This window comes from Quercus suber, unplaced genomic scaffold (assembly GCF_002906115.3).
Source record: "Quercus suber isolate HL8 unplaced genomic scaffold, Cork oak 2.0 scaffold_845, whole genome shotgun sequence".
NCBI lineage: Eukaryota > Viridiplantae > Streptophyta > Magnoliopsida > Fagales > Fagaceae > Quercus > Quercus suber.
Window position 1 is genome coordinate 151,630 of NW_027070275.1, and position 15,070 is coordinate 166,699.

Consider the following 15,070-nt stretch of genomic DNA (forward strand, 5'->3'; position numbering starts at 1 on the left):
ACCGCTTGGAGGGCGGCGGAGAGGTTTTACGCCGAGGACTTCGGTTTCCTCTTCGATAACACATCGTGTGTTGTCCGTGTGTTTGCATCTTCCTTTCCTTTATCTTTGCCTTATATTTACTGTTGTGGATGTGTTTATATTTGGCTTAGATTGTTTATCAATTCTGTTATAAGCTTGTTATCATGTTCCGCACATTAATTGTTTGATATAAAGCTTGAATTGGTAATTTTATAATTTGGGGTCTAAACGTTCAAGGGTGTTTCATACCCATATTGAACTTTCAAAGTTGGTAATCAAGCACACATACTATAAGATGCTAGATATTGGGACCTTTTTTTTCCTCATTTAAAAAAAAAGGTATTTGGACTATTATGTGGACCATTTTATTCTCAGGGCATGATATCTATTATGATCCTTTGTTGGAGGAAAATAATAACCACTGCCCCCCCCCCCCCTCTTTCAAGACACCCTCCTCTCTATGCATACATTCATAAGGAATGTTGGTGATTACATACATATGATCTTTTTATGGAAACAACTCCCACTTATTCTTTTCAGGGTTGTCTAGACAAAAGTTGCAAGCGATCATATCATAAAAGTTGGCTATTCAAGCTTTTATTTGCACAAGGTGCAGTCAATTACTCTGTTCTTAATAAAAGATGAATCAATCTTTCTGCGTCTAACAAATGTAAAGCTGACATCAAACCCTTAGAATCTTCATTAAAAATATTGACTCATCCAGATAATTTGCATCCATATGATGTCTAATATTCAATCCAATGAAGAAAAACATAGCAGCCAAATGAATTCATTCTCCTTTCTTATTGGATTTGAAACCATGCTATGTTGTTGTATTCGAAAATCCTTGAAATTTATCAGCTAGTCTAAATAATAAAATTTTTGAAAACCTTAATTCTTACATCTTGATTACCCTTAATATTTTAACACAACTTAACTAAGCTTTAATCCCAATTAAAATGGACTCAGCTATGAGTTATTATCAATTTAATATTCAAGATATTCAAACTGCTTAATATTTTACTAATATACTGAAAATAATATTTTTATAAACATTCATGATAACAAGTTCAAATTCGTTAAATTTTAACTAAATAATTTTTTGTTATGTCAGCTCCATATGGTTACAAGAAGTGTACATTTGAATAGACTAGTATTGCAAAGTATTGGCCAGAGAGACACTAGCCCCACTATCCAACCAAACAATCTTCCAGGTGGATCAAAATCTTTTGAATTAGTAGTTAAATTTTTTTATGGATGGATGGTTTACAACAGCCAATGTTGCTCCATTATATTTTCTGCTCATTCTTTAGAAAAAAGAGTGACAATCTTGGAAAAGGAAATCTAATATCCAAAACAGATGCTTTTATAAGCTTCTTAATACTTACATCGTGGGAGGGAAATTTTTAAATTTTCAGAAGCAGTGAACCCATTTTTGCTTGTGCCAAAAAGTTGCAACCAAAAAGTTACAACTTGTGAAAAGATTGTCAGAAGCCATTGCTTGGAAGGCCTTCACCCATCCAAGGGCACTTAGTTTTGGAAATGACAATGTACAATGCTTGTATGTTCTTGCAAATAATGTTGAGAACTCAAAACTTAAAAAACAAAACAAAACAAAAAGATGTGATAATTGGTGGTTTGAAGATTTTTCATTCCTTCAAGTAGATACTTTTTTCATAGAGATTCAAACTATCAAAAGTAAAAGGGATGAGATCAGAGCTTGCAGGATCATGCATGGTCCTTTGGACTACAAAATGGCTTTCCCAAAATACTTTTGGATTTCACAATTTGGCTTCCAAACATCTAAATCATCACTTACAAAGAGTTACAACTGAATGCTTACTTATTGTGCTCCCTATGGAGAAAATCCAGTTTCCTGCAGTTTCTGCTACACCTTCTCGACGTTGGCTTAACCATAAAAATAAATTCTGAATTATATATGTTAGAAGAATTGCTTCAATGTTGGTGCAGTGTCATGTTCCAGATCTCTGGGTAAAGAATTATGAAGACAATAATAATAATGATGATGTGGGCATTGTTATTAGTGTGATAGAATCTTATGCTACTTCTGTTTCAAGCAAACCTGCACCAAAAATATTTTCCGTTGGAAGATTGATAGATTTTTATCTTACCCTGGTTGCAAGGGATGAGAACTTAGTGCAAAAAGTTTTCAGTCGCTTGCAGAAACATTGCCAACAGATGCTCAGTAATGTGATGACAACCTCTACAGAACCATTGACATGTATCCCATTGTATGGAAATTTTTTCATTCTTAGTGATGATTACATTGTTTGAAAATTGAGTTTCTAAGACCTACAATCATAAAATAGAGATTTACTTTATTTAAAAGAAGTACAACTTTTCTTTTGGGTATTTTATTGGATATTTCAATCTTCAATGGACTATAAAATCTCTTAAAATTAAAACCTTAACCCTGGACAACCAGTGTTGTTGAATTATATAGCATTTTATTGATGGACTTCAAAAACTTGTAGACTCACATCGTAATCAGTCATAGAAGCACTTAAATTAAGTTCCAATTGACCATTCTTTTGAGACCATTTATGCAGGTACACCCTAGGTTGATAAAAGAAGCAAGGATAAGTAGATGTAAAAGCACTGGAATACTGTAGATTATCACAAGAAACGTAAGAGAACATGATGAGGAACTACTGACTGCCCTTGAAAATCACAACACGTTTCATCCTCTTAGAGCAAGTAAACGTGACAAGATCAATGAGAGCTTTTGGATCAAATTCCTAAGGAACAAAGACTTAGACAATTATTAGTGATGATTACATTGTTTGAAAATTAAGTTTCTAAGACCTACAATCATAAAATATAGATTTACTTTATTTAAAAGAAGTACAACTTTTCTTTTGGGTATTTTATTGGATATTTCAATCTTCAATGGGCTATAAAATCTCTTAAAATTAAAACTTTAACCCTGGACAACCAGTGTTGTTGAATTATATAGCATTTTATTGATGGACTTCAAAAACTTGTAGACTCACATCTTAATCAGTCATAGAAGCACTTAAATTAAGTTCCAATTGACCATTCTTTTAAGACCATTTATGCGGGTACACCTTAGGTTGATAAAAGAAGCAAGAATAAGTGGATGTAAAAGCACTGGAATACCATAGATTATCACAAGAAACATAAGAGAACATGATGAGGAACTACCGGCTGCCCTTGAAAACAACACATTTCATCCTCTTAGAGCAAGTAAACGTGACAAGGTCAATGAGAGCTTTTGGATCAAATTCCTAAGGAGCAAACACTCAGACAATTATTAGAGTATCTAAAGGTTTCAAAAATGGATGGATGATTTTTCAGAAAGAGAGATATTGCAAGTAGTTGACACAATGAAGGTGCAACTCAATGAATTATAAATGCGTAAGCTAAAGCTACAAAGACAAGTGAAGATATGGACCAATTAGAGGGGAAAACTCTGCTTAGTAAGAAACAATTCTGGTTGGATCTCTGAACCTACTATCTTGAAATTGAAGCGTGCCTTATTATGTTTTTAGGAATTTGAAATTGTATATTTGTATCTTCTTAGTATTTTTCATTGTAAAAGTTCAACTTTTCACTGCATGGTCACCCATTTGAGACAACCTTGTTTCTTGTTGGAGAATATATTAGAAGCATCCTAAAATATTGACCAGAATTTTGGTAATATTTTCTGCCTTAGACAGTGCTTCATAGTTTCTAACTGAACTTGATCATTGTATTAGCACTTATACATGAACTCAGCCAGTTTCATGTGCACTATTAGCAAGATAGATTTGCCTCATAGGACTTGAACCATATTAAGAAAAATGATAAAGCATAGATAACAGAAATGCATTGTATTGAAAAAAATTGATATGACTCACTCTCCCAATATAAAGAAAGATTTTTTCAATTCCTTCTACACCCTTTCTTTCTTCTGCTTCAATTCTATTTCATTTCCACGACGAAGAAAATGTTGAGGGTTGGAACTTAGAAGTGGCATAGGAGAAGATAGTGGTAGCACCAATGGTAAGGAAGTTTGTAGTGGTTCGTCAGAAAGTAGTAACTCTTGGCTATTTAGGACTAGACTTACAACAAATCATGTTTGTGGGATAGCCTCAAGATTTCACTTTCAAGGAGTTTGAAGTATACATTTTAGGTAAGATGAATAAGGATAGTCATAGAGCTCTAGAGGCATGGATTCCTTTAGAAATATCAATTTATGATGTTGACACTCATGAAACTTATCCTCTAAATTTGTCAAGAAATAGTCATTTTGGCCCAAACCAACACCTTTTATTGATTAGAGCCTAAGAAAGAAAAGATCTTTTTATCCTAATGCAACAATGATGGAGCAACCAGCTTGTTATGATTTGGAAGAAGCAAGAGAAGAGTTTCCTTATTTGATGAGTCCTTTAGTTTTCATCACAGATGTACAATTTGGCATTTACTGCCAAATTATACATTTTGGATTAGTCCGCACAAATTTGTGGTACTTATTGAACTTATCCACAAAATTATTCTGCCTCCAAAACAAGTTCCATTTTTTGCTTAAAACCAGGTTTTCAAATCTGTATTAAAAGAAGTTAGAGTAAGAAATATCATTTCTAGAGTTCATCGAGCACCTAATCTATTCTCTTGAGTGTGTGTGATTCCCTTATTGCACAAAAACCAGCTTATTACAAGGTAGAACCCATGGAGTTGCCTCAAGATGTTGGCTAGGGGTTTCAAAGCCATAATTTCATGAATATCATACGGCCTTAGGAACCACCAAGTCAACCCTTTAGGGTTACTTGAGCTTATATTGAAATTTTATTGATTAGGTCATGCTTGATGGCAATGGTTCCATTTGTATTGTTTTGGACGAATAACTAGGTTCGATTTTAAGTTTAATTAAGGAATTTTTGTAACAATTGCAATGTCATTTCAAAGTAGATAAGCAATAAACTTTCCAAAAAAAAAAACTAAATTTGCATTGCTCAATTCACTAGAATTTAAAAATTACAAATTCATGCTTATAATGCTGACAAATAAAAATCAACATATAGATATGCTCCAAATGTTGTCGCTGAAGTCGATAAATAATTTACTTGCTATGATACAATTAATTTTGTGAATGCTTTCCTTTTTCTGCATTATTAAAAAAAAAAAAAATGAAATCTTGCAGCTCCATTACAAGTTTATTGCACCAGAAAATAGTATTAAGAAGTTTGAGGATCTGCTGCGCCAGTTGGAGAACTACGAACAAATGGGACAAAACCTCATCTGCCAAATACTGGTCTTATGAACTTGTCATCAAACTTTCTCCAAAAATAGTGAATAGTTGAAGTGGGGTTACTTATTAGCAAGCTTAAGCTACCCTTCCGGTAGGCAGGTTCATTGCTACCACCTTGATCACTTGGATCACCATTTTCAAGGAATAATATTTGTAAGTCATCTAGACTTGGTATGTCAGTTGCTTTTGAATGTACTAGTTTTGCATTCTGTAACAGCACTGCTTCAATAAGGGGCTTTGTTATGGAACTAAACACCTGTTTGGAGAATAAAGAAAAGAAGAACACATAATGATGTTCAAGAGTGTTATGAGTTCAATAACTAGTACGATAATGTGCAGCCTAAATGTGCATTTGTATTAAAACCTAAAAGCTCGTATGAGTCTTATTAATGATTATCTTCTTCTATATATAGGCCAGAAATAAACTAGAGGCTGGACATCATTATGTAAAAATTAGAAGTAATTAAAGCTTTGTTTTGATTAAAATATGAAGAATAAAAAAAATAAAAAATAAAAAAAGAAAAGAGAAAAAGAAAAAGAAAAAGAAAAGAGAAGTGTGAAAATAGATTTGATGAGAAGAAGTATTGTTATGTTTAACTAAAGCAGACCTTTCAAAGAATTTTCTCTTTTTTCTTTTTATACTTGAGTGTGTATAATCAACCAATTATTTTAATATCTTGCAGTATTTATGTTATTTTTGGTTTAATGACATCATTTTTTGGGTTCCTACAACATGAAAGGAAGGGCTCATGGGTTGGGTGCATAGTGCAATGACAACACTTTAACTATAATGGACCTTATAGCAATGAAAATTAAAGATCAAGAAGCTAATTAACATACCACGGTACTAAACAAAACAACAATTATAGTTGAGGTGATCATTAGTGCACTATCTTCTGTTAACGTCTTGTTAGAATTTGCAAACTGCAATTGGAGATTGTAGAAATTAATAACTGCTCAAGAATCAACATTTTCAATTGACAATTTGAAATTGACTTGAGATTTTGTCTATTTACCTAGTTATAAGACAAGGCGATAGATACTACACCTCTCAGAAGGCCTGCCCACCATATTAGAAATTGAGATTTCAGATGGTTAGCAAAGCTTGAGCTAGAATCAATGGCAATAGCTAAGTGCTGAAGATGTCTAAAATTATCACATGTTTCTGTAGCTCAATTTTCGTTCTTGGTCTTTTCTTTATGCAATTTGTAATATTGGCGATAAGGAACACAAATTCCGCTCTTCCAACCAACACTAATGCAAATAATGTTGAACTCACAGTAATGGAAGTTCCTAGGCTGAAACAAATAGCATGAAACCAATTAAATGGTATCATATCCATAGGAAAAGATAGGGAAAATGAAATATATCACTTGTCTTCTGAATGTGGTAATTGTGATTTTACTTTGGTGAGAACAAAACAAAAATAAAAACAGCATATTCTTATGTGTTGCACTATTATATATAGCATTTGTCTAACAACCATTTTTTGTTCAGTTGAGGGCTTGGGGCAATGATTTTCTATCTAGGATATTAGAGAGCATGGTCAGTACCACCTAGCCTAGACCCCTTAGAAGCAGGAGCCTTCTACACTACATATGACCTTTTCTTTTTCTTTTCTTCTCCTTTTTAATTTTTTAATTTTTTTTAGAGATAATAGTTACAACAGCTACAAGTTATGATGAATTTATTGTGACCATTATTATAGCAACATGCATGACATGACATTTAATATCTGAATTTGGTAATTGTTGTTTCATATTATCTGAAACAATATACTAGCTGTCAGTTAACAATGAGCTCTGAAATGTGAAATAGGAAGTAGTAAACTTACCTTGCTTTGCTGCTTTTCCATTTATCAATGTCTAAGGCATCCATGCCAACATATAGGAATATAAAAGTCTCTGCAATGAATGATATTGTTGCAAATGCATGCCTGAGATCAACAATTTTGAAGATTAGAATAGGTCATTGGAGCTTAATCTTCATTTGTATTCTTAAAATCCACCAATAATTATTGCTGACTGAGAGATATTTTTTTACATAAGAATATTGATTGAGGATCCAGCTTGAGAGAAGCTTAACTGTGAAAGAAAAAAATCATGACTTTTGCATCCCTTGCTTGCCAGCATTTCAATCTAAAGTTACAAATTGCGCTCTTTTCGTGTCAAATACTTATTTTATGCTAAGAGTTTTATTAGCATTTATTGATTAAGACACCCTTTCTAAGTTCCTAAAGGGCCTATTGAGTAAATTCTTAGATTCTACTAATACTACAATTTGAACAAATTTTCTGTCCATCACCTCTTTTTTTTTTTCTGATGGGGCGGGACTGGGGCGGGGAGGGGGGGGGGCGGTTGATGTAACTCGTGAGCTTTCCATAACATTATGCCAAGTGTAGTGAGACATGACAATGCCACAAAAGAATATTGTCAAAATCCCACTTTATGACTATTTAGCTTAGATTAAAGGGAATTCTTGTTTTCTTGAACAAGCTCTTTTCTATGAAATATTTCACTATCTTGTGCTTTAATTTAATGAAAGTTCTAGTATGTTTATTAAAAAAAAAAAAAAAAAACAGAGAGGCCCACCATAGCAACCCCCCCATATTCCAAAATACTTTGGGCCAATATTGTTGGGCTTCCCAATCGGGGTTCAAGCCCCCCACATACAATTCTTAGTATAAACTCTCAGCAGAATGGGGCTAGGGTTTTTGCAGTTCCGCCCTATAAAAACGCTTTCATCCCTTTCACTACACTACTCAGATCTTCCTAAACCCTAAAACTATTCAGGTAAACTCCCTCTTTGTTCTCTTTCTTTTGTAGTTTCAGATCTTGGGTTTTGTTTGTATTTTAGTTAATCTTTAATATATATGTTTTATGTGGGTTTGTTTATTATGTCTCTGATGATGATCTAAGTTGAAAAACTTTCGTTCTTCTGAAAAAGAAAATCCATGAGGAATATTTATGGAGACCTGAACTGAGGGGACATTTTCTGGGTCATACTTGTTTTTCCATTTTTTTTTCATCTATTTTGGTAATCAGTTTCTTTGTTTTCCAGTTTGATTTATTTTGTATTTATTTGATTTTGTTCTGTTTGTTTGTTGAGGAAACGAAGGGAAGTGAAAGTGTTTGGCCTTACCCTTGCACATTGGGAATGTTCTTTAAGTTTGTTTCTAAGTTTTGGTTGTATTAACCCTTCTTTGAGATTTAGTCAATATTAGACTTAAAAATGTTGATATTGCCTCTGATGATGAATAAACAATTACTTTCGTTCTTCCGAGATTTTATATGCGGAAAAAATTTGGAGACCTGAACTGAAGAGGCTTAATATTAACACACACACACACACACACGCATTCTTTCTTTAGTTTGAGCTAGTGTTTCATGTTTTTTACTTGATTATTGTACATATGTGCATAGTTTTACTAGTCCTACTTGATTAAAGTGTGATTGTTTGATGGTGTTCTCCAATGTGTGATGTTTTAAAACCATGGAACACTAAAATTTTCCTGCCAAACTAAATATGGGAACTAAAATGGAAGTTTTCTTACTCATTTTAAGGTTGCTACAAAACATAGGAAATGGGGATAGTTTTCTAGAAAATGCTTTTTGGGAAATGGTTCATTCTTGAGAATTTGTTAATGTTGAAACAAACAGAACATTGCGGTTGTTTTTCATTAGGACAAAAAGTTTCTATGTCCAGAAAATGAATCAATTGTTTTTGGGCTTTGATGTTTTTAAACTTTCTTATTATTTTTGTGGACATTAGAGATCTTCGTTAGCCTCTAATGATGTGTACAATAAAACTTTCGTTCTCCTGAGTTTGTTAATGCTGAAAATATTTGGAGACCTGAACTGAAGAGTATGCTTAGAAGATCTTTTGATGCATTTCTTGTTTGTTTTATGTGGTGATTTTTTTACTTTCTGAACTTTTCTCTTTTTAGAAATTTATTTCACCCTTTTCCTACTAGGTTTTATCTGTTCAGTCATATGCTATTTGAATGGTTGTGGACCCTTAGGATGTCCATGAACTGTTGAATATGTTCTATGTTTCATTGTTGGGTTCTTTTCTAGATCAATTTTTTTTTTTGACCAATAGATCAAATTGTTCATGTAACATAGCTTGCATTTCCAATCAAGGATTTGAGATGTACATTTTTATTTTGACATTATATATTTTCTTTTAAAATTTCTTTTTGTAGATACTTTGTTCTTTGTTATACTTGTTACTCTGTCTAATCAATTTTTTGTTGGGTATATTTCTTTCCAGGAGGTTTATCATCGGTACTTGTTTTAAGAAAATCTCAAAAAGCTCCATTTCTTTTCCACGATGAGGTATTTTATTTCTTTAACTCTTTTTTTTTTATTTTTTTTTTTATTTTGTTTTATTATGTCAATTGTTTTACAATGTATATTTTATTTGTTTAATTACTGACTGATTTTTTTTTTCCTTTTTCCCTGTTCTCTTTCCAGCAAGCTAATGGAGGAAGATGTAAGTTATTTTGAATTTTGAGCTAAATGATTTAATGGTTTTTGAGTGCATCTTTAATTCTTTACAAGTTTTTTTTAATAGGTTTTCATCTTTACTTTGCATATTGCGTTATTCATTTACCTTTTTGAATACTATGGCTCCTTTTTCCCTATTTTGCTAGTATCCATCAGAGAATCATCAATAATCCATGATTTAAAGTTTTCCTTATGTTGGTTCTTTAATTATGTATGGAATGGTGAAACATGATATGAATTTGAGTAAAGTTGAAAATACGTTCTGTTTCATGATTTTGTAATTTATATTACGAGGCCAGCATTTTACATAGAGCCTGAAATTTTTTGCAAGACATCTTTTCAAGACTCAATATGTATTCCTATTACAAGAATTTTACTACTGTATTTGACTGAAGCAAGTTATGGCAATATGGCTTTTGGTTACTTGTCAAAACAAAATTTTTAACTTTTTGTTACTTATCAAAACAAACTTTCAACTTTTGGTTGTTGCATTGTATAATCTTATTTTAGCGTTTACAAATTTAATGAATACTTAACACATCCAATAGAGCTATGTAAGCCTTTTATTTTATTTACAGTGAGTAAAATTTTTCTCCAATTGTTGAGTACTTATTTTGTAATCATAATGTTTAATGAATGTTTGAAATGTCCCCATCGAGCTAAATAATAGATACCTATTTGTTTTTTATTGCTTCTAAGATTGGCCTTAAAGTTTTTGCCATTATTGGTGTGTCTTTAACTGAGCTCCATCCAATACCCTCTGTCATTTCTTTTAGAAACCTTGAATATCGTTTTCTTACATGTTTGTCAAAAATGATTTTTGCAGGTTGTCAAGAATGAGGAAGAAGAATTTAACACTGGACCACTTTCTGTGCTGATGATGAGTGTTAAAAACAACACACAGGTAATGTCCTTCTCATCACATGGTCCCTTTTTGCTCATTACAGGTTTGTATATTGAGTAGGTGTTAAATTGAGTTCTCACCTAACAGGTCCTTATTAATTGTCGGAATAACAAAAAGCTGTTGGGTCGTGTCAGAGCATTTGATCGGCACTGCAACATGGTTCTTGAAAATGTCAGGGAAATGTGGACTGAGGTAAGATTTTCATTGAAAAACATTTCCCCCTTAATAGAAAGGGCAAAACATTGGTGTAGAACTTTAGGTTCCCTATTTAAATTCAAGCACTTGATTGTATTGATCGAACTTTGCCATAATTTCTATGGATAATTTCACTGGGGAACCTAATGTGCTGGCACCTATATCTTAATAGAAATCGGGCTTCAGCCTTGTCTATAATTTTTTTTACAACTTTGTTGATTCCATATTTACCACTGACTATTTGTGTTCCCCCATATTAGGTACCAAAAACTGGGAAAGGAAAGAAAAAAGCCCATCCAGTTAACAAGGACAGATTCATTAGTAAGATGTTTCTTCGTGGAGACTCTGTAATCATTGTTCTTAGAAATCCTAAGTGAGGTATATCTGTACTGTTGGAGTTAATCATGTAACGTGTATTCAACCTTGTTATATCTAACCCGCAACTAATTTGGTTTAAATGCCCCCTCCATCTTCAAACAATGAGGCCTCGACCCTAGTTAGTTAAAGATGCGGCATCTGCCTTGGTGAAACAAGGGAAGAAGATTTATCCCATTAGGCTATTACCCCTTACATGAGCTTTACCATCGTTTTGTTTGGTACTGATTTGTAAATTTGATGATTTGTGACTGGATTATTTTGTCATTGTCATTATTAACAGTGAGGTTTCTTTTAAATTTCAAATGATGATGACATACATATTAAGAAATGAAAAAAAAAAAAAAGAAAAAAGTTTACCGTAAAACTATTAATCTTTGAAAGATTAATGTCTCAGTTTTACTCTTTGGTTGTGCCTTTTGTTTCCAGTTCTAGAATTGTCATATTGTGAACTCTCAATTTTTTTTATTGTATATCTTAGTGGAATATGGATTGTTTAACAAATCTAGGATTGTATGATTTGATGATTCTGTCCTGAGTAAAGATTTTATCAATAATGGCCCAAACATGTTTTTTCTTAAATCAGAATTAGCAAGCCTGCACTTGGGCATCTCACTCCAGCCTTGCTCTTTTGCAAATAATCAACTAGCCCAATGATAAAATTCATGCACGGCTGCAGGTGCACGCAGCAAATGCAGCTCATGGCATATACACTAGCATATATAACTTGTTAAGGTCAAGACCACAGTTTATCAAGAGTAGGATTATGATGGTACACTAGCATATAACCTGTAAGGCCAAGACCACAGTTTAATAGAATTTAGTCAATTTTATTGTTGGATCTTCTCTACATAAAAATCATTAATGAGATTATATGACATGACAAACTAAGTACTTGTTAGATACGCATGAAACCAAATGGGGTGGGTTTTACCTGACCCGTGAAACATTAGGGGTGGTTTGGGTTTGGGTTTTAATAATCCAACCCGTATGGGGGTTGGGTCGGGTTTAGGTCTTAGGCATGCTTGCTTCGAAATAACTGAACTTGATTCGAATACAATAAAATTACAAAAATGTCCTAATTATATGTATATATATATATATATCACTGACTTCCAAAACCTAATCAATCTCATTCTTAACTCTCAATTCTCACTTCTCATTCAGCTGCTGCCCCCTCAAGTCTCATGCCCTCCCTGCCACTCTCGCCGACCCACGCCTATGCCCACCCTCACTCTCATCGACCCATTGATCCATGCCCGCCCTCACTCTCACTCTCTCAGCCTGCAACCCTCATCATTGTCTCTGTTCGTCTCTGTCGTGAGAAGTCACTTTGTTACACCTACATTAATTTCGTCCATCACTACCATGATTTGTATCAAATTCCTGCTTTGTTTTAGGGCTTTCTTGGTGAATGATGAAATGGATTTGTTGTGGTTTTATTGTTTCTCAAATGGGTTTTTGAGAATTTTTGGTTTCTTGCGTTTTCTTACTCTGATTTTATCTGTGTCTGTGTGTGTGTTCTTTTTTCTTTCTTTTTTTGGGGTATAAGTTTATGTATTTTGTGTGTTTTTATCTCTCTGTTTCTTGGGTTGTTGTTATCGCTTGATTTTGGGTTTTGGTTTCTTTTGTTGATTTTGATTTGGATTTCTGAGTTTGTGTTTGTGTTTGTGATTTTGAAAGGAAAAATCCTAAAATTGAAAATTTAGTGTTTGTGATTTGTGTGTTTGCGTTTGTGTTAGGATTGGACTAATTGGTGTTTGTATTTGTGATTTTGGGTTGTGCATGACGGGATAGGGCCCGTGGGGTCTCGACGAGGTAGGTTTGTGGGTTTTAAAAAAACTCGTTTATTAAACGGGGCGAGTTCGAGTAACGGGGTAGGCCTGCGGGACGGGTTCGGGCATAAAGAAACCTGCCCCGAACCCGACCCGTTGCCATTCCTAAACCTAACTCGATTGAAATCTCGTCCATTTTTGGGAATATGAAATTTGGTATGAGTCCTTATCAAAAAAGAAGAAAAAAAAAAAAAAATAGAGGAAATCTGGTACGAGTGTATGACACTTTGTAGATCACATTTTGGGCCCCCTACACTCTCTGGATGCTTTCCTTGGTTCTCCAAGGTGGAGAGGGTTCTACCTTTGGTCGTCTTAAATACCTTTGTTTTTGATTTTTGTCTTTCACTTGAGGATAAATGGGGCCTTAATCCTCCCTCACTCCTATTGATTGCTCTTCCCTTGAATTTGAGCTTAAGCTTTAACTGAACTAGTCTTTAGACCTATGCCTCCCACGTTGCCTAGGTTCCTGTATATATATAATATATATATATATATTTTTTTTTTTTTTTGAGAACAGTCAATGTCTTCATATAGGTTGTGCGGTGAATGCGATCGCCAATTCTATTGATGAGTAGAGGAGGTTACTTTCTTGAACTATCTCATACAGACTCTATACTTGCTCTTCTAGATCGCCAATTCTTAATTGTGCTGGTTTTGGTTAGGTTGGCACTTATTAGATGGTCAAACATAATTATCTATGAGTAATTGGTGCAATTATCTTTTTAATTAAGATAATTAGGTAATGATTTGGAGCTTATTGATTCTAAAATTGAGGTAATTAGGATCTATTAATTTGAGGCTTATATTAATGTTAATTGTGCTAGAACTATTTCCCAAGAAATGACATCTCAAACTACTTTGAATTTTTAGTGAGGTTAATTTTGTTTTTAGAACTAGACATTCGGGACTCAATTTAAGCACAAGAATAAGGTAGTTCTTTTCAGAAATGAGTGATACAAATTTTTCAAAGTTGGCTTTTGAGGCTGTTATGGAGAGCTACGAGAAAAATTGAACTTTTAATTATTTTACTCGCTCACCCACTCTCACTAACATCTGAAATTAATGTGGCTTTCCTAACTTTGAAGTTGGACTACATTTATGATATCTTCTCATCTCTTGTCACTGTCATTAAATGTAATCTCATTCTAGATCCGCCACCATAACTATATAAACTCTCCTCATTTCTCATGCCAAGACACCATGGAAACATCCTATCTTCTCCCACTCTTGAGTTTAGTAAAAAATAGAGTTAGTCTTGTTATATCTTGGTCTTAAAAGACTCAAGATATTAGTGAGCCTTGCTTCTCTCTCTCTTCTCTTCTCTTCTCTCTCTCCCTAGTTTTTCATTTCATCATTTCCTACAATCTTAAGTGAGGAAATCTTGTCAAATTTTGATCTTCTTTAGTCTCAAGGTATTGAGTGAGCTCTCCCTCTTTCTTTAGGACCACCATAAAAAGCCTCATTCTCCACTGTGTGGATTCCATAAACTTGCTTTTATATTATGTTATGTTATTCAGGATTAGAGCTTGCTATTTGATTATTTAAATTCCTTGAATATGTTTGGTATGCTTGAATGTTTTCATGTGTTCTTCACATGCTCTTGGTTGTTTATCACAGCACTAGCTTTGATCTTTAAATCCATATCCAAAGTATGAAAAACATGTAATTTCATATTTTTTCTTAAATGCTTGGATTTAGAATGTCAATATTCACACATATTCACTAGAATTCATTTTTCAATCAAAGTGTGATTATAAATAAATGGAACTTGAGTTTTATTACATACATACTCATTTAAATTCAATCAAGTAGAATGCAAATTTAAATTAAAGTAATAAACATGCAATTGATTAATAAATATGTTGATTGAATGGATGATGTGACATGATCGTTGACCACTATATTCTAGAAGGGTTCGGCTTTTGTCCAATGGCCAGGTGGGTGCCACTGTGGCCGTCACTCC

The 15,070-nt window shown here is 33.4% G+C and overlaps 1 protein-coding gene, 3 non-coding genes and 2 pseudogenes across 4 annotated transcripts; 5 read left to right on the plus strand and 1 right to left on the minus strand.

The window, feature by feature from the left end:
- The first annotated feature begins 497 nt into the window (after positions 1 to 497).
- LOC112010956 (root phototropism protein 3-like) lies at positions 498 to 2,294 on the plus strand (annotated as a pseudogene).
- Positions 2,295 to 5,276: 2,982 nt separating this feature from the next.
- On the minus strand, positions 5,277 to 8,293 carry LOC112010381 (sodium/hydrogen exchanger 1-like; annotated as a pseudogene).
- On the plus strand, positions 7,953 to 11,571 carry LOC112010382 (uncharacterized). The gene is made up of 6 exons (XM_024042722.2): positions 7,953 to 8,082; positions 9,563 to 9,627; positions 9,766 to 9,784; positions 10,625 to 10,702; positions 10,790 to 10,894; positions 11,158 to 11,571. The coding sequence occupies exons 2-6, from the start codon at positions 9,623 to 9,625 to the stop codon at positions 11,272 to 11,274; spliced, it is 324 nt and encodes a 107-aa protein (XP_023898490.1). The 5' UTR covers positions 7,953 to 8,082; positions 9,563 to 9,622; the 3' UTR covers positions 11,275 to 11,571.
- LOC112010394 (small nucleolar RNA Z159/U59) lies at positions 8,189 to 8,279 on the plus strand. The gene has a single exon (XR_002882743.1). It is a non-coding gene; the product is annotated as a small nucleolar RNA Z159/U59 (small nucleolar RNA).
- Positions 8,533 to 8,616, plus strand: LOC112010393 (small nucleolar RNA Z159/U59). The gene has a single exon (XR_002882742.1). It is a non-coding gene; the product is annotated as a small nucleolar RNA Z159/U59 (small nucleolar RNA).
- Positions 9,074 to 9,157, plus strand: LOC112010395 (small nucleolar RNA Z159/U59). Its single transcript, XR_002882744.1, has one exon. It is a non-coding gene; the product is annotated as a small nucleolar RNA Z159/U59 (small nucleolar RNA).
- Positions 11,572 to 15,070: the final 3,499 nt, after the last annotated feature.